The sequence below is a fragment of the Cetorhinus maximus genome, chromosome 11 (genome assembly GCF_964194155.1).
Source record: "Cetorhinus maximus chromosome 11, sCetMax3.hap1.1, whole genome shotgun sequence".
NCBI classification, from domain to species: Eukaryota; Metazoa; Chordata; class Chondrichthyes; order Lamniformes; family Cetorhinidae; genus Cetorhinus; species Cetorhinus maximus.
The window spans coordinates 117,422,936-117,448,511 of NC_135889.1; the positions used below are offsets into that span (position 1 = coordinate 117,422,936).

The 25,576-nt window shown below is 45.8% G+C and overlaps 1 protein-coding gene and 1 long non-coding RNA gene across 2 annotated transcripts in view; both read right to left on the minus strand.

The window, feature by feature from the left end:
- Positions 1 to 22,384, minus strand: part of adcy5 (adenylate cyclase 5) — a 360,956-nt gene extending 338,572 nt beyond the window's left edge. Inside the window, exon 1 of the mRNA XM_078551313.1 lies at positions 21,448 to 22,384. Within this exon, the coding sequence (XP_078407439.1) occupies positions 21,448 to 22,374 (927 nt within the window). The 5' untranslated portion in view covers positions 22,375 to 22,384. The remainder of the gene's footprint in view (positions 1 to 21,447) is intronic.
- Positions 9,690 to 13,355, minus strand: LOC144686841 (uncharacterized). The gene is made up of 3 exons (XR_013578012.1): positions 13,182 to 13,355; positions 11,580 to 11,721; positions 9,690 to 9,861 (listed from the first exon to the last, which is right to left on the minus strand). It is a non-coding gene; the product is annotated as an uncharacterized LOC144686841 (long non-coding RNA).
- Positions 22,385 to 25,576: the final 3,192 nt, after the last annotated feature.

Here is a 25,576-nt window from a genome sequence, read left to right on the forward strand (position 1 = left end):
GTATTGGAGGAGGGCAAGGCCACATTTATGGTGTCAATATATTTATGGCGAGACCACATCTGGAGTACTGTGTACAGTATTGGTCACCTTATTTAAGGAAGGATGTAAATGCTTTGGAAGCAGTTCAGAAAAGACTAATACCTGGAATGGGAGGGTTGTCTTATGAGGAGAGGTTGGACAGGGTTAGGCTTATATCTGCTGGAATTAGAAGAGTACAAGGCGATTTGATTGAAACCTTTAAGATCCTGAGGGGTCTTGACAGGGTGGTCGGGGAAAGGATGTTTCCTCTCGTGGGAGAATCTAGAACGAGGGGTCACTGTTTAAAAATAAGGGGATGCCAATTTAAGACAGAGATAAGGAGAGTTTTTTCTCTCTCAGGGGGTAGTGAGTCTTTGAAGCTCTCTTCCCCAAAAGGTGGTGGAATCAAAATCTTTGAATATTTTCAGGCAGAGCTAGATAGATTCTTGATTATCAAGGGGGTGAAAGGTGGGAATGTGGAGTTGACCTTACCGTCCAGATCAGCAATGATCTTATTGAATGGCAGAACAAGCTCGAAGGGTCAAGTGACCTACTCCTGCTCCTAATTCATTTGTTCGTATGTATATAAAGTTTGAAGAGTCTTGAAGTTACTTACTGAAACACGCAGGCCACTACCGTATCTCATTGTTCCTCTTGATTTGCAGGCAAAAGTCAATCCCCACACTAGCAACCGTTACCCCCAAACACAGAAAGTAGAGGCCTTCAAGTAAATCAGGTTCAATTCCAGTAAACAGAGTTAATGGACTGTACAGCACATAATGTAATCTCAGTACAATCATGGCCATTCATTTAAGCACTGCATAAGATCCTACACCACAGAGGGAAGCTATTCGGCCCATCGAGGCTGTGCCAACTCTCTGAAAGAGCTATCCAATTAATCCCACTGCCCCGCTCTTTCCACAGAACCCTGTAATTTTTTTTTTCTTTTCGGCTATTTATCCAATTTCCATTTGGCAATTACAGTTACATTGGCACAAATCAGGCTGTCCATAAACCCGAGTTGTTCAAAAACCAGACATTCTTAGAATTTGCCACGCACCAATTTTAATTGAGTAAAATAAAACAAAAACTTACCTGGACAATTCGGCTAGGCACTGCATTGACTCAGTGTAGTGCTGGACTAGTTACCTGCTTCACTGCTTGAGCGCAGGTCTATTCCTGCCCTCCGAGCGACCCTTGACCCCGCTTGGCCCGAACTGTCCATGGCCCAAGCCGCCCAACCCGAAATCCGGCAAGATCCGGAATCTGGCATGGCCTCGGCGCCAAGGTGGCTGGTTTTGCAACACTGTGCCTGTACTATTGTATTTGCCTTCACCACCACTTCAGGCAGGGCATTCCAGATCCTAAAAATTTGCTGTGTAGAAAAACATTTCCTCATCTCCCCCTCTGGCTCTTTTGCCAATTATCTTAAATCTCTGTCCTCTGGTTACTGACCCTCCTTCATCTCGAGTGACCTTCAAACAGAGGAAGGACAAGACAAAGGATAGGGAAGATTGCAAATTCAACCTCGAGTGTAACTAAAGTCTCTATGTGTTTGGATTCTGGGAGGCTGCCGTCCATATTGCTAAAGATGTCTTATGCTGGCAGCACACCGAGCAGTGCCCAATTCCTCTTGTGTCTCTGGTCCATGGTGTGAACAGCCCCAGATTTGGGCAGCCAGCAATTTGGGGTTAATGACCCAGAATAAAGGTGAAGGTTTTGGGAAGGTGTAGTAATTATGGTTTTATTTAGTGTGTAAGAATAATACTTGTTACGCAAGATCACATGATCTGTAGTAACCAATAGGAGAGTAGTGCAGGATACCTCAGCAGTCAGTGTAGAGATAGAGTTAGAGTTGAAAGCACACGTGTAGTTGCTGCTGAGTATATTGTAAATAAACTTAATGTTTCCACCCAAGAAGTGTCTGCAGATCAACTCCATCACTAATAGTACAACTTGGCCACCCTACAACAAACTGGCAATAGGGATAAAACAGGATTGAACAGAAGAAATCAAATTAGAAATCGGCACTGTACCTCGCCCAATGATTGTAAGTAACAAGCTCCATTAGAATTGAAGAAGTTGGCCCCTCTTAAAATGCCACATTTTGGGAGAATTGATCCTTTTGAGCCAGCCACAGGTGACTGGTCTCAATACATAGAATGCCTCACATTCTTTTTTCAAGCAAACGAGATTACAGGGGAAGAAGAGGCGGGCGATCCTCTTGAGTACTTGTGGGAGCAAAGCCTACTGCTCGATTCGAAGTGTGATGGCACCCAGTGCCCCAGATTCAAAGGACCTCATGAAGGGTCACTTTCAGCCAAAGGCCTCAATCACGATGCAGAAGTTCGGATTTAATTTACAATATAGAGCCCCGGGTGAGACAATTGCATGCTACGTGGCAAATCTGAAGCAGCTAATGGAACGTTGTGAATTCGGAATGACTCTGAACAACATGCTCAGAGGTCATTTAGTGTGTGATGTGAAAGAGGACACTATTCAGAAAAGATTATTGTCCAAAGTGAATCTGGATTTCAAGAAGGCACGAGAGATAGCGCTGGCCATGGAAAGCACAGTAAGAGATTCAAATCCAATACAGGGTGCACAAAATGGCGCCATCCTCCACATCGGGCGGGAAACCTTAACCAAAAGTGGCGCGACAAAGTGAGACTCTGCCGAGAAGCGGGAAACAGCCCCCGCTAGCCGAAGAATAAAGAAAAATAACTTAGCAGTGAAATTGAAGAATAATTTTAATAGAGGTGGAAACAAGCAGTCTTTTAGCGATTGGCAGTTTTTAAAAATCGAATGCTACTATTGTCGTAGAAATGGACACATGATGGGGCAATGCAAGGAAAGATTCAAGCAGGTTTGTAAACAAAAGAAGAAGCCCAATGAAATCTACAATCTAGAAGAGACTGAAACAACAAATTCAGACATTTACTCATTGTTTAATCTGAAAGTTGGAAAGACAGAACCAATATTTGTCACAGTGAAAGTAAATGGCAAACCTGTTAGAATGGAAGTGGACATGGGAGCCTCCACTACAGTAACCGGGGAACATACCTTCAGATATTTGAATAACGGTGAACATCAATTAAGTTTAGAAGAAACAAGCACCAAGCTGTAACATATACGAATGAAGACATTCAAGTGAAAGGTATAAGCAGAGTAACTGTCCACTCTGGAAGCCAATCGGCAAAGCTGCCAGTGTTAGTATTGACAGAGGACCAAGCCTCTAGGGCGAAATTAGTTAAGGGAAATCAACATTGATTGGCCACTGGGATTCCAAAAGGAAGCTGGAAGCATTCCTGTTTTGAAAAAGGAGTGTGTAAGGACTCAACAACCTGAAGAAATGCAGGCTGTCTTAAGCCAAAACCTGGAAGAACAGCAGAAGGAACTCGAAGAGGCCCTGCTTGATGACAGAGTTTGAGACGAGGTGAGCAACCTTTGAAGGGAAAAAGGAAGCCTGCTGAAAGACCTTCACACACTGCAAGATTCCCTCAGGTCAAAGTTTGTACCTCTGGAAAAGTATGAAGAGAAGCAGAAAGAATTCAGCACTTCCCTGAATAAACTGAAGAATGAGTTGGCAGAGAAGGCATAACAATGCTCGATTTTCCAGGAGGCAGCAAATAAACACAAAAAAGAGACAGAAGAGCCGAAGAATCAGCTAAATGAAGCCAAGAGGCTTTGGAAGCAAAAGTCACAGAATTTTCCAAGAAGCAGGCAGATGATGAAATTTTGGGAGACTCAGCCACTGAGCTCAGACAAGTTGAGCTGGCATCTAAGAGAAGTCTGGCCAACAGAAAGTCAAAAAGAGAAAGCCAAGATTAAAGTCTGCGCTAGAAAGAAGAAGGCATGTAGAAAGAAGATACAGAAATACTAATAGGTAGCATACTAATACACTTTCGTACATAGGCCTGGAGATCAAATTACAAACATCGATGTCCTTAGTCATTTGCCTTCACAAGAAAATGATGAGCATGTCCCAGTTCCACAGGAACTTGTTTTACTGTTTAATTTCTTAGATTCCTCGCCGGTATGTGCTCGACAGATCAGAAGCTGGACAAGCCGGGGACCCAGTCCTATCTCAGGTACGAGAACAAGTGCTACATGGTTGGTCACAGGAGCCCATAACTGACGAAATGAAACCGTACTTCAACAGAAGACATGAAAAAACCAGCCAGGACGGCATCTTATTGTGGGGAGCATAAGTGATAGGAAATGTTTCTGCTCATTGTCGATACCCATTCAAAATGGCTGGACGTATATATGAGGTGAAGTCACCAACATCGGCCGCCACAATTGAGAAACTACGTCAGAGTTTTGCCATTCACGGACAACCAGAAGTAGTCATTTCCGATAATGGCCCGGCATTTATGAGTGCTGAGTTTCAACAGTTTATCAGCCTCAACGGGTATCACTCATGTGAAAACTGCACCGTACCACCCTTCCTCAAACAGACTGTCCGAAAGGGCGGTTCAAACGTTCAAGGCAGGCATGAGAAAGCTAACTGATGGTTCCTTGGCAACCAAGCTTTCTTTTTCATTACATGAGCACCCCTCACACAAAAACAGGTGTCACACCTGCGGAGTTATTGTTGAAACACCGTCTCAGGATGAGATTGAGTTTAATAATGCCGAGTTAGAGGGGAAGGTGGAAAGGAGTCAGGGAAGCCAGAAAACTAGACACGACCGGCATAGCTGCAAGAGGAAATTTACCGGAGGAGAGCCAGTATACTTAAAAAATTTCAGGGAAGGACCAAAGTGGTTACCGGGTGAAGTAAGTGCGGTGACTGGACCGCTATCTTACCTTGTGGAGATGGAAGGCCGGATCATCCATAAACATGTGGACCATTTAAGGAAGACAGAGACAAATCACTAAGATTTGGTTCCACCAGTGACCATGACCGAGTCTGCGTTTCCTGTTGACCCAGGACCGACATGTCTGATGTTCCTGTAAGAGTTGAGGATACAGAACTACAAGTGCCCACTAAAGCACCTGACGTTCAGGCAACTACTGAAAAGGAGGCTCCTAACACAGAATCTGAAGTTGCGGAGCTGAGACGTTCCACACGTACCAGGAAACCACCCGAAAGACTGAACTTGTAAATTCCTTACCCAGTGTAAATAATATGTGTCTTGAAAAATATGCACTTGTAAATATGTATAGCCGAGTTAAAGGGGGAGGAATGTAGTAATTATGGCTTTATTTAGTGTGTAATGTACCTTTAAGAATAATACTTGTAAGGCAAGATCACATGGTCCGTAGTAACCAATAGAGAGTAGCACAGGCTACCTCAGGAGTCACATGTAGTTGCTGCTGAGCTTATGGTAAATAAACTTAATACTTTCACCCAAGAAGTGTCTGCAGATCAACTCTATTATTAATAGTACAACTTGGCCACCCTTACAACAGAAGGTAGCCACGGGGATCCCCATTGCTGCCTCCTCCTGCCGCCCCCTCAACCCCAATTCCAGCAAGCATCTGCATCCTACACTGTGGAGAGGGGGGCGATGAGATTCCTCACCACTGATACCGGGGCTAAAAGAGTTCAATTATGACGACAGAGGGTAGGTTTCCCATGAACACAGAAGATTATGGGGTGATTTAATTGAGATATTTTTAAGATTATTTAGGGGTTGATTAGGTAAGGACAGAGAAACTATTTCCTCTGGTGGGAGGAATCCAGAACAAAGGGGCAGAACCTTAAGATTGGAGCCAGGTCATTTTGAGGAGTGTTGTCAGGGAGAGTTGCTTCACACAGAGGAGTGGGAATCTGGAATGCTCTTCTCCAAAAAGCTGTTGAGGCTAGGGGGTCAATTGAAAATTTTAAAACTGAGATGGATAGATTCTTGTTAGGTAAGGGTATTAAGGGATACATAACCAAGGCTTGTACATACAAGTCATTAATATATATAGTAAATAGTTGAGGCCCCAGCTCTGATCCCTACAGCACACCATTAGTTACAGTTTACCAACCTGAATATGACACATTTATCCCAGCTTTCAGTTTCTTGTTAGTTAGCCAGTCCTCTAACCATGCTAATATATCACCCACAGCACCATCAATTCTTATCTTGTGCAGTGCCCGTTATGTGGGACCTTATCGAATGCCTTTTGGAAATCCAAATACACCACATCTACTGGTTCTCCTTTACCCATCCTTCTTGTTACATTCTCAAAAAACTCTAATAAGTTAATCAAACATGATTTCCCTTTCACAAAACTGTGCTGACTCTGCCTGATTGTGATTTTCTAAGTGTCCCACTACTACCTCCTTAATAATCGATTCTAGCATTTTTCCAATTGAGGGGCTGAATGGTCTCCTCCTGTTCCTGTGGTCCTGTTCCTATGTTTCCAGGAGTCTCCATAGCCACAAAAATGGTGACAATGGGCAACATAAAAGAACCTTCAGGAATTGTAAACGTCTTCAGGAGTAAGGTCAGAGAATAAAGATGATTGAGTATGTTCCAACATCGGTTCAAATGCAATCATGTCTAATCCCAATCACAAGTTGATGACAGGAGTGGACTGTGAGATGACTCCTCCTCCAGATTCGATGGTCAGCCATGTTTTCGTGAAACTTTGAATGTATCTGTGGGGATCATGTTGTACTTACAGGGAGCCATACTCGCAAGGATAAGGCTTTTCTTAACTTCCTTTTTTACAGATTGTCAGCTGAATTTCACAATTGTTCCGACATTGATTTGGTTCCTATTTCCAACTAGTAACACAGGATAGATTGTTCCACATCACTAAAGCCAGGGAACACTCCAACACATTGGCCAACATTTCCCCCTCCCGTTACTCTACTGCCCAAGCAGCCTGACAGAAATAACATTGTCACTGTTCTCCTAACATTAATCAGCAGCACAGTCCAACTAGGCGACTCTTTCTCCTGTTCCCTGAGTCCCCAAGACTAATGTCTCATTCCGTTGCCTTCTACCAGTATCCTCCAAGATGTAGTCTATGCATCTCCCGTAAATGGATTATCATCAGGTCTTAGTGGCAGAAATGCCCAGGAACCAATATTTGTTAGGAGGAGATGGTGGTGTAGTGGTAATGTCACCGGACTAGTAATCCAAAAGGGCAGGCTGATGCTCTGGAGACATGGGTTCAAATTCCGCCACGGCAGTTGGTGGAATTTAAATTCAATTAAATAAATCTGGAATTAAAAGCTAGTCCCAGTAATGGTGACTATCATTAATTGTTGTAAAAACCCATCTGGTTCACTTTAGAGAAGGAAATCTGCTGTCCTCACCTGGTCTGGCCTACAGGTGACTCCAGATCCACAGGCAATTTTTGATGACTCTTAACTGCCCTCTGAACTGGTGTGGCAAGCCACTTGGTTCAAGGGCAATTAAGGATGGGCAACAAATGCTGGCCCTGCCAGCAACACCCACATCTCATGAAAGAATAAATAAACAAATCTCTGCAGGGCTGGGCAATCGCACTGGTCACAATCTCTAAAATGACGTTTACCTTCTTCCCTCGTTCCAGGTCAGTGAGAGACCTGCGTCACTATTCTCTCGTTTCCACCGAGGCTCATCAGGGAATGGTTCAGGAGGCATTCACTTCAAAGCACAGAGCAGAGAGCCGTGGTATTCAGGACTGAACTTCTGCACTCATCAGTGTGCTCAAGTCACCTGTTACAGGCCAACAAGAGGTGAGACAGTAGATCAGAACAGTGCTCCAACAATATAGAAGCCCCTTTAAGGTTCAACATTAAAGGTGAGCGAACACCTCCATTATGATATGTACAAGATAGTTTGTGAGGTAACTAAACATCAGCTGAGGATTGACTAGGTTACAGTACTCACAATGTGTTTCAAGACACAACTACTTGTCCCTTGTTTGGTAAGTACAGGCCAACTTCATTCAGCAAGAATCTGCATCAAAACCTTCCACGTTCTACAAAAATACGACTGAGAGAAATTAAACTAATATGAAGGTTTGGGTTGTAAGTGGTTTCTACAGCAACTGCTGTTCAAATACAATTGCAGTGCTTATCAAACATTTTGTGTCAAGCTATGCAAGCAGGTCTCTGATCGGTTCTCAGTGGCTTAACCACACCTCTGTCAGGAGTTGGTGGGGAATGGTGACAATGGGCAGAATTTTGCCCTCGGATGGCGGGCGGGCCCCACCGGCTCGGCGTCGGGCGGACAGCCGACCCCCGCCGCCGTAACGGGGCCCGCCGCCATTTTGAGTGGGCGGGCCAATTAAGGCCCGCCCAGCGGGCTGCCCAATGGGAAGCGCTATGTGCTTCCTGTGCGGTGGGTGGGGGGGAGGGAATCCCCATCTGTCAAAGAGCGCACTGCTCCCTGAGGCAAAGTCCTGTCTCAGGGAGATTCGTGAGAGGTAAGTAAACTCTGAAAATAGATAAATATTAAAATTATTAACATGTCCCCCTCATGTGACAATGTCACACGAGATGGGAAATGTTAATAATAAACACATAAAATTTATTAAATTTTTAAAAAACAGACGTGAAACTTCATCCCGCCAGTGGAGGAAGTTTTATTAATAATCTGCAGCCCGCTGGGGCTCCTGGCCTGCCCGCCAGCCTTAAGCTTGGCCGGGCAGGGTGTTTAATTATCCTGTCAGTGGCCTTGATTGGCCATTGACAGGTCGGCGGGCAGACAGCTGATTTCGCTGTCCACCCGCCTTTCTGAATATTTAAATGGACCGCAATGACGTCGGGGATTCCTTCCGACGTCATCCCGCGTCATTTTCCCCTCGGTGAATGGGCCCCGTCCACAAATCGCCGAGGGGAAAATCCTGGCCTATGTATTGACAAGTCACGCAGCCAGGGTGAAGTCCTAAACAGAGAGACAGAACACACCAGGGAAGATGTTCTGCCATCAGACGGGTTAATTAGAATCATAGACACTTAAGAAGGAGGTCATTTGGCCCATCATGTCTGTGAGCTATTCAATTTAGTCACACACCCCAAATTTTTCCCCATAGCCCTGCATCCTAGTTTTCTTCAAGTACCTGTCGAATTGTGGGGATTGGTTAGCACAGTTAGCTAGATGGCTAGAATGTGAGGTAGAATGATGCCAATAGTGTGGATTCAATCCCTGGACCAGTTGTGGTAGTTCATGAAGACCCACCTCCTTACCTTGCCCCACTTTTGTGGTGCCCCTCAAGCTATATATAACCAATTCTCTCTCTATAATGGAGAGAGATGCCTATGGTCCTCTATGGCATAGCATCCCTGCCTCAGAGCCACAAGCTCTGGGTTTGAGACCTATCCCAGGACTTGATTTCCAAGGAAGGTGCATTCATAACATAGCGATACAGTTTGAGTATCAACCTGTGAATCCTTCCAAAACGCGCCAATGTCAGGTGGTAGGAGTGGGAGAGATTCCTGGTCAGCCATGTGACGGAAAGAACGTTGGAACCTCTCCCATCACTATCCCTAGCTCCAGACTACAACATGCATGTAAAAGTGCCTGTTGCCACAGCAACTCCAACCCCCCTGAGTAAACTGTAACATCACCACCACTACATGTCCAATTTTCTTTTGCAGGTTCTTATGAAAACTGTTACAACTGCCACTTCATTCGAGTAAGGTTACTGTCAGTGTTACAGAAAATGGCTAAAAATCCAGGCTTCAGACTCAACATCTAGGAGGCGCAGGTCAGGAAAAGCACAGCCAAACACCCTTAGAATATGTCTTAACACAAATCGTACTCTAGAACGTCCTCGACTGCACCAATGCGATTTTTCTTTCCAATTTCCACTCGAGCCGTTCTTGAACCATCAGCGTCAATGATAGTTCAACCCCAAAATGTTCCAAAACCGTGAGCTGTTCGCTGCTTAAAACAGGGCAGAGACCATCTGAAATAAAAAATGGAAAATGCTGGAAATGCTCAGCAGGTTTGGCAGCATCTGTGGAGAGAGAAACAGAGTTAATGTTTCAAGTTGACAACCTTTCATCAGAACTGGATGTCTGGTTACCTGAGGTCATTTTGTGCAAGATCTGTACATGGGGCAGAGAACAAATAGACTTGCATAGGTCCCATCAACCTGTGCAAGATCTGAAATGTGGAAGGACTGACTGTGAATTCAGTACACCAACCGTGTTTGGACCCTGGTCATGAAAGCAAAGAAGAAGCACTCATTATAGAAAGAAACAATTGGCTATATAGTGCTTGTGGTGCCCCTCAAGTATGGGGCAAGACTAGGAGATGGGCCTTCATGAACTAGCACAGCCATTGAACCCACACCATTGGCATAATTCTGCATCATCTAGCCATTTAGCCAACTATGCTAACCAATCCCCACAACTGGAGATCTGAAGAAGAGTCATATGGACTCGAAATGTTAACTCTGTTTCTCTCTCCACAGATGCTGTCAGGCCTGCTGAGTTTTTCCCGCATTTTTTGCTTTTTTCCCCCAGATTTCCAGGATCCGCAGTATTTTGTTTTTATATAAAAGTAGCATCAAAGGACTTTTGTTAGTCTCTCTCTTGGTGCATGGCCGTCATTGGCAAGGCCAGTTTTATTGTTCAACCCTAGAAGCCCTTGAGCAGATGTTGGCAACATACCTTCTTCTTGAGCGGTTGCAAACTATGTGGTGAAGGTGCTCCCGTGGTGCTGTTACATAGGGAGTGGCAGGATTTTGACCCAGCGACGCTGAAAAACAGCTGACGTACGTCCAACTCAGGCTAGTGTGCGACTTGTAGGGCAATTAGGAGGTGACAGCATTCTCTTGTCTTCCTAGGTGGAGGTCAAATTGATGAACGAAAGGCTTAGGTTATAAAAGGTAAAAAAACCTCCCCTCCTTTCTAGAAGACTTACAAGTTGACCCCATGTTGGTGCAGTGTAATGAACATCAGTGGTTTATGTAAATAAGTCCAATTAAACCAGACATGATTTTTACAGAAAAAAAAAAACCGGGTGACAAGTCAGTGGTTTGAATCTTATACAACTAAGAAAGTGATACTTGCAGTTGGCATGGTTTTGTCAAGCAGTGGTGCAATCAGGTCCCTCCTGCCTCACTGTATCTCTGGCCCATGAATCAGGGCAATGTGTCTTCAACAATGAGAATCGTGTAGACATCTGACTGATTCGCTGACCTGGAACCTTTGATGTTCTTGCACGAAATGGCATTTGCTGGTCTAATTTCTAACGCATCCATGAACACGTTCACGTAAATTCCTGTTTGTATCATTGAACGGTTATAAGAACACAAGAAATAGGAGCAGGAGTAGACCACACGTCCCCTCCAGCCTGCCCCACCTTTCAAAAAAAAATCACGGCTGATCTTCCAACTCAACACCACTTTCCTGCCTATCCCCATATCCCCTGATTCCCTTAGGCATCCAAAAATTAAAAGGGTTAAGGATTGTGTTAAATCGTACAGAATATAAAATTAAAACCTCTATCGTAACAGCTTTAACTGATGATGTTAAGTGGCCGATATTCTTGCTTATAGGTTCATATTCAAAATAATAGGGTTCACAACATGACAAGTAAACATTCACAGACATAGTAAACATATGTTAATAACTATTAGTGACAATATTTAAACATACACTTAACAGCAGGACTTACGGTAAAACCTTGTGAGTTCACCAGGGAAGCCACACACGTCCATTGCAGTCCGATAGGGACCTCATCGAATTCTGAGGCCCTCTGTTTCCTTTCCAATCCTGTTTATGATTTAGCATTTCCTGATTTTGCTTTCAAGCCCCCCCTCTATCAATGACAATAGTTTAGGACATCCTGATTGATCAATCAATCAATCAAACACATAAAGTGAAGACAATTACAGTAATCCATGAACTATCAAAGTGTTTCTAACAGACCAGAGTGGGTGCATTTTCTATCACCCTGAGATGTATTCCTCCCAACAGATGTCATCTTAAAGGTGTTCTTCACGTCCAGCCATTTATATCTCAGTACAACCACCTACAACTTTGCAGACATTATCAGACAGCTCCTATGCCCTAGGAAATTAAAACATTAATAATCTACAAGGTTCCATTCCGGTTACATACCAACTTGTACCTACAAACTTCCATGTGGTCTTGTTACAGGACCTGTCCACATCAGAGGGAAAATAGCTAGTGAGATTAGTTCCAAACGTTTTCAACAATTAGATTAATATGAAGAGAATCAACAGCATCTCATTTGATTAACCTTTCACTCACAAAGACACAGCATTCAAATCAGAGTGAAATGGCGTGGTGTAGCTTGCACTGGCTGGATTAGAAGTTTTACAGCTTTCAACGCCTGCAGTGCTCCTGATTTTACTTTTCAGAAGCCTTGGGTATAATGCACGCTTCCTTATAACCATCACATTTAACTTGCCACACTGTGGTGCATCCTTCTATATACCCATGCCACCATTTCGAAGAAGAGCAAGGGAGACCTCCCCGGCCTGCTGGCCAATATTTAATGGTGAGCCTTCTTTTTGAACCATCCATCTGGTGAACAGCGCTGTTAAGTAAGAAGTTCCAGGATTTTGACCCACGAAGGAATGGCTGATATGTGCCCAAGTCGCAATGGTGTATGACTTGGACAGTAACGAAGAGTTGATGACATTCCACTGTCCTTTTAAATGGTGAAAGCTCTAGTTGATGGATGAAAGACCTAGACTTCAGAATCAAAAACATTTCCCAGTTTCTAGAGATTTGCTAATAATATGCCCTGTGCATTGTGCACACTTCCTGTAACAATTGAATGATTGAGCCAGAGTAAATCAGTGGCAAATTATAATTGAAGAGCTGTATAAAATATGAACAAGGCAGCAAAGGAATCAGCTGGAAAAGTTTAATTGCTTTCATGGTGTCTTATGTATTATACCGGATTACCAGCTTGTCCTCCAAAAACCTCACAAGTAACTCCACAGGAGTCGTCTCTCATGGCTGCGAACCTTGTGAATCATTCTTCAAATGAGTCCACAGCACAACAGAGCGGTCATACATTTAATCGGTTTAAATTCACTCAAAAATGGATATGCAGGAAATGCTAATATCGGACGTCCTACTTTCTCAGACACCTTTACAAAAATAAACAGGTAAAATTCACATGTAAAAAACAATATAAAATTTACCAATATGGTGGCCCATGGTACTGCCCTAAATCTCTCTAACTCTTACCTCCATTGGTCTCTCCATTCTCAAGAGGCTCAGTCTCGCGTTTAATTCCTACCTTCCATTGTCCTGATGAATCTGTGTCCTTCAAGCGTATTGGTTCCCACAGTGGAGTGGCTTCTCCCACTCTGTCTTCTAGTCCCTCTCTGTCCAAAGTGACCTTTGACTCCTGTCGCGCACACATGCCCTCAGCACCGCTGAACCGCCTCACGATGTTGAGGCTTGAACATTGCCTCTGCTCCCCTCAGTGAGCGATGCCACTGGAGATCAGCATGATGTAAAGGGCTGCTGCTGTCACATTACAGTGAGCATTGAACATAGGAACAAGAAACTGCTGCTCGGTTTACGAGGAATAGCTCCATTTGTTTCCCAACCTCGAATAAAATAGTTTTGTGTAGAAAGAGATAGGGCGGAACTTTACGCCAGCAGGGTTTTACGGTCCCCAGACTGGACTTTTGTTTTGAACGGTTCGCCGCATTTTAAGGTCCCGCCCCACCCCCAACGTGACGGGGCCGTAAACTTCTGCCCATAGTAACAGGAGGTGACCATTCAGTCCCTTGAGCCTGTTCCGCCCATTAGATCATATCTGATTTCCATCAAAAACCTCCATTCATTGTCCAATCTAGAATAATAGCATTAATCGGTATCAGAACACATAGAGGCAGGTTCCGCAATTCAGCCCCTCGAGACTGTTCAACAATCCAATTAGACCATGTCTGATCTGTACTTCTACACCATTTACCTGTCTTTGCTCCATATCCCTTGACCCTTATGTATTGTTGGTTACATAAAACATTAGTTGCACATGTACTGCTTTCCTCCTCACTCCTCACAACCTCAACAAAATCTCTGCTCTCTCCAAATGACTCAGTGAGTAAATGCATACCCCAGAGAGCAACTGTGCTGTACAGACCAGCTGCATTCCAGGTTCGCTATTTGACCCATGTTGAGTTATGTCGCCTTAGCCAAGATAGCTATTAGGACGGCAGAGTTCGCTTCAGTGCTCCTGGCCTAGAAAAGGAGACATTTTGCTGGAATTTCTGCTGGAAACAATAGGTGCAGATGTTGATTGAGGATAGGAGAGGATTTTGTCTATCAGTTGGCAGCAAGCTCCGCGATTCAGCTAATATCTCAGACTGGTACTCTAGGGCAGTAATGAGGGAGTACAGCAAAGTCCACCGAACTACTTGAAGAGTGGACGGTTCCTCTTAAAAAGCTGCCATTGTCCCTCTTTTAATTGACACCATTGGCAGATAATTGGTGATTGACCCCATTGCTGGTTGTAGGATCTCATTGTGCAAATTGGCTGTTGTACTCACCTATGTGGCAAGCAAGCTCCATGACTGGTTGGTAAGTGCTCAGAAAAGTTTCTGACTGAGTAAAGCTGAAATGCACGAGGATATTGTGGGAAACAACTTGTTAGTTACCATTGAAGTGTCTTTGTCAGTTTGTTTGTCACAGCCTGCCAACGCTCAAGCCTAAATTTTCCAATCGGCACATCAAACAAAATGGGTCAGCGCTGGTTGGAGGGCTTCATCTTCTATGCTTATAGAGGAAGAATCCCCAGTTGTACAAGGTACCAGATGGCTGTCAGCTTTGCTCAGTTTCAAAGACTTCAGGAGGATAAGAGAGAAACAACAAAAAACATACTTAAGCAACAGAGGGGCATTCAGATCTCACTTAAAGCACTTGTAGTCAAGAAAATAGTTCCTCAATGGAACCTCCCAAAATAATGGGTTGCTGAAGACCTGGTCTCACCCCAAGAGGCTAAGAGGTGAAAACTTCACCCAGACTTCCCTCTCCATTTGTTCACCCCCCAACCCATTGCAAAAGTTAGTCGTGCCGGTCCAAAGGATAGTAAATCTATAAACAGTGACAGGGCAAACAACAGGCCAATGCGTCAAAGATAAAGACAACTCCTCCTTGTAAAGGTCAACCATGGCTACAGAGAAATGGTTAGTAATTAGTTAACATCTGTCCAGAGATGAATAGCTGGCAGCTGCAACTGTTTCCAGTCCCGACAGCAAAGGGAAGTGATGAAGCCAGTGCGCAGCTCAGCAAAGCACACTGCGCATGGCACCATTTTCATTCCTGAAAATGAATTAAAGATCCAACCGCCCTTTCCTAAAGAATCCATGCATATTGTGCATCCTATGTAAAGCATCCAGGGCTTCACCAATGGTACAAGTTGCAGAAACGATAGAGACCTGGGTTTGATTAAGCTCCATGCTGGGTAAACAGGTCTACCTTGGTGTCAGCCACAGCTCAGCGGGTAGCACTCTCACCTCTAACTCAGCAGGCCACGTGTGCAAGCCTCGCTCCAGAGATTTGAGCACAAAATCCAGGCTGAAACTCCATTGTAGTTCACTGTCGGAGCAGCTATCTTTCAAACGAAGCGTTAAACCCAATGCCCTGTCCTCTCAGCTGGATGTAAAAAAAAATCCCACGGCACTATTTCGAAGAAGCAGCGGGTGGGGGTGGGTTCTGACCAATATTTATCCCTCAACCAACACCACTAAAACAGATTGGTCATTTCTCTGTTTACTTGCCTGGGGAATCTTGCTGTCTTAGCATGTTTCTGACATCACAAACAGTGACTACAATTCAAAGTGGATTTGACTGGTTCTGCAGCATCCTGAGGTTGTGAAAGGTGTCAGATAAACACAAATTCTTTCTTCAGCCAGTATGACACCGAAACTCACCTCAGCAGCCGACCTCCCACTCCCTGGCTAAAATACACTGTAAGGGTTCCCCTTACTGACTGCTACCCTGCTGGAAAGCTCAGGCAGGTGGACAGAGAGAATGTGAAGAGGACTTGGCTCAGCTGCATATGGCCATCCAGCACTCACTGTTTAGACTCTGCCACTTAGGCTGAGGCACTAGAGGAAGTTGCTACAGAGCTGTGCTCCAGTCTTCAGAAAAAGAAAGGGAGAACCTTAAAGAAAGAATGATACTTCATATGTAATTGAGGAGGTCCCTCAGTAACCTGAGGCCAGTTATAGACAGGACAACACAAGTTGTCCCCATTCCCCTTTGAGAAGATAGATGTAAGCCAGACTCTCATCAAATTCACAGAAAATTAGGGAAGGCTGCAAAGTAAATTTCCCTGCTACTAGCTTAAATTGGAGATGTTCAACATTTCAGGAATTGTTTTGTCTAATAGTCAGTGAAACATTCATTCTCCAAATTCTTTAGCTATAGGCGCAAGTTGTTCTGACCTTCCTAAAGTTCTCCCTTCCCCTTAAAAAGGCAAGATCCCTTCCCTCTCTCCGACAGCACAAATGCCAGTTACCAGCCAGCAAGGTCAGAAAAGTTGCCTAGTCCAAGGCATTTTCCCAATGCATCCCCTTATTACACCACCACAGCATCATTTGGAGCGCATACAGCTCTGGGAAAACTACATGTCCTCTTTTGGTCCCTGGGACACACGGGAGGTATTCAAGGGGGAGGCGCAGAGAGAAACCGTGATGCTGATCACAATTGTCAAGAGGCGGACTTCTGAGTCTATGCTCCTACCTTTCCGCGAGGTTTTGATTGATGCTTGCAAGTTTCTTGTAGATCCCCTGAGATCACTCTTACTTCATATTTACTAGGGTAACATCTCCCAAACCACACTTCTGTCACTGAGGCTGCACCCCATCGTGAGGCACGAGTGAATGTATAATACCAGCTCAGCCTTGTATGTGGTCTGTTGGAAGATCTCGGCTAAATGCAGCAAAGACCTCCGACATATTTGTGCAAATACACAATGACCACAACTCGTCTGATTTCCAATACACAAAATGCAAATGCAATTTTTAAAAAGTCAAAAACGCAGCATCTCCCATCGCATTGCTCGTGAGTAGCCTGGACCAGCTAATCTTTGGTTGTTCCTTTAAAGGCCTATTCCTTTAAGGGCACTGCTCTAACCTGGCAACTTCAGGTAGCTCCGAGCTACTTCGAAAGCGCTGAGGTGAACGCAAAGGCAGCTGTTTCTGCTTGTGAACGTCAGGCTTTGCATCTGTAGCAGGGGTGAGACATTGGGCACTAGCTCATGCACACTCCCATACCTTAGGGAGTGATGGTAAATTTGGAATTTGGGCAGCAAGAGCTACATCAAGCTACACAGTTCATACCCCACCCCACAGAGAATAAAAGATGTACAAACAGGTAGACCAATGGCACATACAAACCTTCTTACAAAAAAATGTTAGGTTCACGATTGTTTTTTTTTTGGGCCACACTGGGCAGAGGCAAGGAGGCAGGTGGTAGTTTTAAACAATAACACAGTTAAATTTCCCATTCCTAATTCCAATGCATGGATTCTTGCCGGAACATCCATATCAGGTAAAGGCAGCAGGTCTCGTTGAAATGCCTGAAGAGCCACGCCTATCCATCCCCACTATGGTTGACCAGCCTGCCTGACACTGAAGCATAAGGGATGATCATTTGTGTGACAGCAGCAAAGGAGGGAGTGAGACAAAAAGGATGCGTAGATGCATTTTGGGAACATTTTATGCGTTGATATGTGCGTGCTGGCAAGCAAACAGTTAAAAAGTACTTCAGCATGAAGATGGCATCCCTCTAAATGGGCTAACCTACAAGTGCTTGAGGAATTGAGCCTTGTCCCTTTAAGAGGGGTAAGTTGAGCAGGCACTGAAAACATACAGGATTACGTTATAATAAAATGGCTGGATATTTTCTTTCTTACACCCCTGACAGTTTTGCTGTGCCTCCCCCTCTCTCCACCCACCTCCGCGCCCCATTAATATTATATTCTTACCCACCCACACACCTTCAGTTAAGAAAGGAATACGCTGATTTGGCTTCAGGATCTGGAGACTGCGAAGGGAAGATGAGGTTTCCATGGTAACCCACCATGGCATCAGGGCCTGGAGCCAGGCATCAGGCCTGCCCTTAAGAGAGCTGCTTACCAAAGTCAATAAATGTGGCATTTATAACGCACTGGATACTTCATTATTTCCTTGCTGAGGGAATTATAAGTGTTACATCTTACATCTTGAGTGTTTTTTTTTTAAATCCTGTTTTCATGAACTTCCACAGCCAAAAACATTCAATAGTTCTAACAAGGCATAGAGTTCCCAGAACGCCACCTTATAGGAAATGAGAAGCCAGTAGCCCAACACTCATTCTTCTAAATGAGGCTGACTTCAATCAACAAATTAAAATGAAATGACATTTTGGAATTTGTTCCGAGAACCCATTTTCCATCAGCTTAATAGAGCAGACTCAGAAGCCTTCTGCCCCATCAATCGTTTCAAAATTAAAGCACATTACCTTACTTGTACGCTTGAGTTTCACTCAGTGGGTTTCCATTTTAATTGCCTTCAGCACTTCTGGGTTAGGAAGGAGCAAGATTTTATCATTGCCTAGTGATTCTTGCTAGTTTTTATTTATGGAATGTAGGCGTCACTGACTAGGCCAGCACTCATTACCCATCCCTAAATGCCCTCTAAACAAGGGCATTTAAGAGTCAACCATATTACTGTGGGTGTGGAATCACATGTAGGCCAGACCAGACAAGGAAAGCAGATTTCCTTCCCTAAAGGTCATTAGGGAACAAGATGGGCTTTCACAACAATCACCACCAGACTTTTAGCTCCAGATTTTTACTAAATTCAAGGTTCACCATCTGCCGCAATGGGATTCAAACCCAGGTCCCTGAAACACTAGTCCAGTGATAATACCACTATGCCACCACCTGGACGACAACGGGGCTCAGTCCCACCATGATCAAGTGACACACTAATCCTCACCGTCTAGTCTCGAACATGAAGAAGGTCCACTTAAAGTAGCGACTTGACCAACATCCGATAATTACCATTGTGCAAGGCTTCAATTTTATCAGCGGATCTGTGTGTCAATGAAGGTGGACGAGGGAGAGAACAACCATGGCTCCAAACATAACACACATAAACCCACTAATGAAACAACTTCTCTCCTTCTCTTCGCTCCCTATCTCATCGATTTTTATCTTGAAACATTCAACTTTGGGTGCTTGAGTTCACTGTCTTCAGTACATTCAGTTCCCCATCAGCCAATACAGACTGGGCACGGCACCAGATGGACGAAAGAGTTAGAGCTCAGATTCCCAGCCATACAAACCTGAGTGTCAGTGATTTCAATCTAAACACAACTGCAAAGGCTATCAGAACCTATGTTTGAATTTTGTCCCCCAAAGGCGGCCTTCACACTGAAACAAACGTAGGGCGTGGGTTGAGGAGTGGATTGGTTTTAAGCAGAGACAGGAAGCTTAACAGAAAACATCCACTGAAAATATCATTTTCTAGAACATTTCCACTCTAAACATAAAGCATTCAGCAAAGAATACTTGGAAGAATATGCAGAGATATACAATGTTTATGTAGCGTACAGGCGATAAGAAATCCCAGTCGTGATCTCGGAAGCTGGCAAGAGACTAAGCTTGTGGGAAATAATTTTGCAGGTCTTCTGAAATCAGATGTTGAAAATTCAAAGAATCGCAAGATCTCTGAGGGTGTGGCGGGGACACTAAGTGAGGAGAGATGAACAAACTGAAACAATAGGCTTCTACTAAGGGACACTTAGTGTATACACCAAGTGGTTCAGGCTATGAAGACCCCAGGTTTGATCAGTGCAGAGTTAGCTAATCTTACCTGGTGAGGGGTGTGCGGGGGCAGGGTTGCGGTTATAGATTGTGGAGAAGGAAGGAGGAAAAGATCCAACATTTACAAACATGCTGTAACATCTTTCTCAACAAGAAGGAGGGCAATGTTCCTTTAAGAAGACAACAGCCTGCTCTTCCGATGTAGCAATCAGCCAGACTTGTCACTGATGCAGTGCAGTCGACTGATACCTCCGTTGTTTTTTTTTAAAACCATTTTTACAGGCATGCAAATAAAAATGACTTTGCTGGGTGTTGCATAATGTGTGGAGACTTCCCTTAGCCCCAGCCCAACTCAATAAAGTGTTTCATAATTAAAAGTTTTTGAAAGGTATGCCAATGTTGACAGCAGCCATTTGGTAAAAGAGCCAGAGCTAGACATGACCCAGTGGAATTGTAATGAAATAGAGAATGGGTTTTATAATTGCCTTGGCAGGCTGCTTGGAGTTGTGGTTAGTCCTGTTTCTGTTAATACTCAGAAAACTTATCTCAGCTTTTCCATACAGGGCTGTTGATTTGGTACAATCCAATTTATTACATATATGAACAAGAACAAGGGAACAAGGCAAGAATGCCTGGCCTGCATGTTTAATCCCAAAGTTCGAAGAATACCACACACTTACCCCTCAGGCAGATGGCTGTCCAGTTCCCTGCCAAAAATATTCAGCCCCATTGCCTACTCCCATAGTCGATCTCACACATTCGCTACTCCTAACTAAAAGTGGTTCAATCTAAACCATCCTTTCTCTCAGCAAGAGACTCAATGCCTACTTATAGAGTATATCAACACACATTCTTATGGTTCAGTCTCTCAATATTTTTAGGATCACGGACACCACAACCTTGGGTCAATAGATTCTGCTGCTTATTGTTTCCATAACCAGTTTTGAGTGCAAGCAATACAGGGTGATGGTGGCTTAGCAGTAATATCACTGGACTATTAACCTAGAAGCCTAGCTAATGCCCTGGGTACATGGATTCAAATCCCACCATAGCTGCTGGTAGAAAATAAATTCCGTTAGTAAAGTAACTACTTTTTAAAAATAAATAAATCTGAAATTGAAAGCTAGTCTCAGTAATGGTAACCATGAAGCTATCATTGATTGCTGTAAAAGCCCATCTGGCTCACTAATATCCTTTAGTCTGGTCTGGCCTACATGTGACTCCCGACCCACAGCAATGTGGTTGACTCTTAACTGCTCTCTAGAGCAGTTAAAGATGGGCAACAAATGCTGGCTTGGTGAATGCCAACCATGTCCACGCCCCTTGAACAAATAAAAGAAAAGCAATGAGGGGAGATCAAGAAGGTCTCATTGACTGGACACCTTTATGCCATAATGACCAATCACTGTAATAACCAACATTAAAAATATGCAGCAACTCATTTAACATTTTCCAACCAGTATTTGATGTCTCAGTAGCAACCCTGTCTTGTACATTGCCACAAGTAATTCTGAATCAGCTTCAGAAACAGCTGGTAAAACAATTGAGCATAATACAGGCAACTTATGAATTTTTATTGATAGACCCAGTCAATGCCACAAGCATCGAATTCAACATCAAGAGCCGGTATTCAGCAATAAGGTAGACAACAAGAGGAACTAGCAGAATCCCCTTCAAAGCACACATTCTATCATCAAGCAAAGCTGATGAGTTGCTTACTTTTCAACAGAGTTCTTACCTGTTTCCACAGGAAGGGATCCACCAGGTTCCTCCTCCAAGAAATGCCAAGGTGGAGGGCTGACAAGAGGATGCCACTGATGACCGCAGCCCTCATTCTGATGGGCAGCAAGGTGTAGATGATGTAAATGAAGAAGATGGTCCACCAGATCCCCTCCGATGCCGAGCGAGGCTCCACCAGGAGGAGCCCGATGATCTCCACCGCCAGGATCACCAGAATGAGCAGGTAGCAGATGATCCACATGTGGTCCTGGTGGAATCCATTGCGGTTGCAGACCACCATCAGCACAAGGACCAGGACGATGATCACAGCCAAGACCACCAGGTAAGGGAGCCTATAGCTCCCGTGGGCGCAATGGAAAGCCAACATGACGGCACAGACCAGCACCAAGACCCCCATCAGCATGGTCAGGCTGCTCTGGTTTAGCCGAAAGAAGTAACGCTGGTACAGCCTCTCCAACTTCTCGGATTGGAACTTTTTGGACTGGAAGATCCGAAATAGTCCGTGGCAGCAATCCGTGAAGGAGATCTCAACATCGGAAGCTGAGGAGTCAACGTCTGCTAGCTTTGACATGGCTCTTTCCTCCAGCCCCACTTCCACCGACTTGGGTCTAACCTCCCCATCCAGTCGGAGCTGATGCCTGGGCCGGACCACGTTGTTGTGGCTCCCCGGTCTCCCTTCCCTGCCCAGCTGCTCCTGCCAGGCGGACTTGGACCGGAGGCTCAGCCTGCTGGTCTTGCCAGGCAAGGGCCCTTGGCAATCCTCCTCCTCGTCCCTCCAGCGCTTGTCCCTGTTTCTCCCGCCAGGGATCGGGATGCCATTGGCCCTGGGCTGCAAGGTGCCCCCTTCACCCTCAGCCCACGCTGCCTTGTGTTCGTTGCCTCCTGGTCCAGCACCAGGGGGGCTCACACTGTTCGCTCTGGACATGATCGGTCCCCGCCCCACAGTCCAGTCTTCCTTGACACAACTTTCAGTGGAGCTTCCCCCACTTAACTTTTTCCAATCCCTCTTCACTAAGGCCAAGTCGATCAGATTCTCCACAAGCCTCTAACCATGTTGTGGAAACCCTTTCACGTTCCCTGACTCCAAAAAAAACCTTTTTTTTTAAAATGTATTTTTTTTTTTATCTGGCTGCTCCTTCCTGGAGTAATTCTCTCAAATCGTTTAATCCCATCGACCAAAAAAAAATGTCAAAAATTCCAGCCTTTTCCTTAAAAAAATATATCTGGTGAACCACACCGTGAAAACTGTGAGGATAATCTGAAGTTTTGTTCTGAGGCGAACATTACCTCCCAGGTCCGTCACCAGTTGATCTTCATTTAAATCCAAGCTTAAGGAAAACCTTTCTGGAGTCCAGGAGTTGGGCGCATCTCCATTTTAAGCACATATCGTTAAGGATATATATATATATATATATAGTCCTTGATTGGAATGAAAGCTTCTGGACGTGCGATGCTTTGTAAATAGAAGGATATTATCTTCCCCACACACACAACACACACAACACACAACAGCCACAGACGGTTCTCCCCGCAAATAATATCATCCAACAGCTCATTAGAAGGTTTGGGGGGGTCACCACCGGGTGGAAAGTTCAGCAATTGTGGGTCTCTCTCCTCTCCAGTCACCGGTGGCTGGGAAGCATCTTTCTCTCTCTCCTCTCTCCTCTCTCCTTCCCTCTCTCTCTCTCTCTCCCTCCTCAGGATTGCCCCCGTTCCTTTCCTCCCGGAGATGTAGTCACGCTGCCTCTCAGCTTCTTCATCGCTCCAACTGAGTGTGGAGGAAATAAAACTGACCATGAATCGCTCGCCTGAGCTGGGAGGAGCCTAAAAGGCAAGAGCGGCGGAGCGAAGCCACTGGCAGCGATCGTACAACAAGACAGAGAGAGAGAGAGAGAGGGGGGGGAGAGAGAGGGAGCGGGTGGGGGGAGAGTGTGGGAGAGAGAGGGAGGAGAGGGAGGAGAGAGTGGGAGAGAGAGAGAGAGAGAGAGGGGGGAAGAGTGTGAGGGGAGAGTGTGGGAGAGAGAGGGAGGAGAGGGAGGAGAGAGTGGGAGAGAGAGGGAGAGAGGGGGGAGAGTGTGGGAGAGGGGGAGGGAGAGAGGAAGCGAGGGGGGAGAGGGGGGAGAGTGTGGGAGAGAGGGGGGGAGAGTGTGGGAGAGAGGGGGGGAGAGAGAGGAAGAGAGGGGGGAGAGTGTGGGAGAGAGGGGGGGGAGAGAGAGGAAGCGAGGGGGGAGAGTGTGGGAGAGGGGGGAGAGTGTGGGAGAGGGGGGAGAGTGTGGGAGAGAGGGGGGGAGAGAGAGGAAGAGAGGGGGGAGAGTGTGGGAGAGAGGGGGGGAGAGAGAGGAAGCGAGGGGGGAGAGTGTGGGAGAGGGGGGAGTGTGTGGGAGAGGGGGGAGTGTGTGGGAGAGAGGGGGGGAGAGAGAGGAAGAGAGGGGGGAGAGTGTGGGAGAGAGGGGGGGAGAGAGAGGAAGAGAGGGGGGAGAGTGTGGGAGAGGGGGGAGAGTGTGGGAGAGGGGGGAGAGTGTGGGAGAGAGGGGGGGAGAGAGAGGAAGAGAGGGGGGAGAGAGGGGGGGAGAGAGAGGAAGAGAGGGGGGAGAGTGTGGGAGAGAGGGGGGGTGGGAGAGGGGGGAGAGTGTGGGAGAGAGGGGGGGAGAGAGAGGGAGAGGGGGGGAGAGAGAGGGAGAGGGGGGGAGAGAGAGGGAGAGAGGGGGGAGAGTGTGGGAGAGAGGGGGGAGAGAGAGGGAGAGGGGGGGGAGAGAGAGGGAGAGGGGGGGGAGAGAGGGGGGAGAGTGTGGGAGATGAGATCAAGAACTGTTCTCCCCTCTACCCCACCGCAGCTTCTATGTTTTTTTTGGGGGGGGGGACTCAATGCGAGCGAGCTGACCGAGCCATCAGATCCTCAGCTTTTGTCCATCCACAGTTTACACATAAAGGATACACGAGCATCTTTTATTCTGTCTCTCTCTGTGTCAAAGAGACGCTGGCTTGTTGTGCGTTACATAAAAACAAAAAGGGGGCAGAAGGCGGTGAATGTGTTCCTGCTACTTCCCAATGTTTCTCCCCTCCCCTCCCCATTAAAACAAAAAGGGGGGCAATAGATTTGCAAAGAAGCAGTCATGAAACATCGCTCCCCCCACCCCACTCCCCCACTCCACCACCAAATGGTGAGGACTGGTCAGGACTGATTCTTAATGGAAAATGCACAGGTTGAAAAATGTTCCGTAATGATGTTGAGGAGGGGGGGAGAGGAAAACAGCATTTCCCACCCCCCAACCCAAAAACAAACAAAAAATGAAACGCTTGGTTACAAAATTAAAATGGGAAATCGGGATGCCATGGAGTGCCGCTCTTGGCCAGCGCTCCCTGACCAAGTGGACATTGTCCAGTGTATCCGCAACCGCTTTGTTACAGCCCCCGTCACTCAGACTTGAACCGGAGCCAAGGAGCGAACCCGCGCGCACCCCCCACCCCACCTCGGAGCCTTGCAACAGGCTCCGCCCTCTCCCAGCTCTCATTGGTCCCCCTCCCTCATCCCGGCCTCTCCATTGGTCATGCGGCGTCACAATGGCTCAATCAGCGCCGACTGCGGCGCCCGCTGGGCGGGGCTTAGCTCGCCTCCGCCGAATCCGGGCTCCCATTTTAACCCTGCGCCAGTGGGTGGGTAGGTGGGCAGGGCGTTGGGTCTGATTTTCCTGGCTGCGCTTATTAACCCATTGAAAGGGAAAACATAGGGCTTAAGGGGGGGAGGGGAGGGGGCAGGCCATTCAGCCCCCTTTGAGCCTGCTACACCATTCAATTAGCTCATGGCTGATCTGGTTGTGGTCTCAGCTCCACTTTCCTGCCAGGCTCAACCCCCATCCCCCACATAAAGCTTGACTCTCTTGTCTATCAAAAATCCAGCTCCTCAGCCTTGAATAAACTCAATGACCCAGCCCCCACTGCTCTCTGAGGAGAGAATTCCACACATTAACGACCCACTGAAAGAAAAAAATTCTCCTCATCGCCGTCTTAAAAGGGAGACCTCTTACTTTGAAACTATGTCCCCTAGTTCTATAGTAAAAGCAAAATACTGCAGATGCTGGAAATCTGAAACAAGAACAGTAAATGCTGGAAAAACTCAGCAAGTCTGG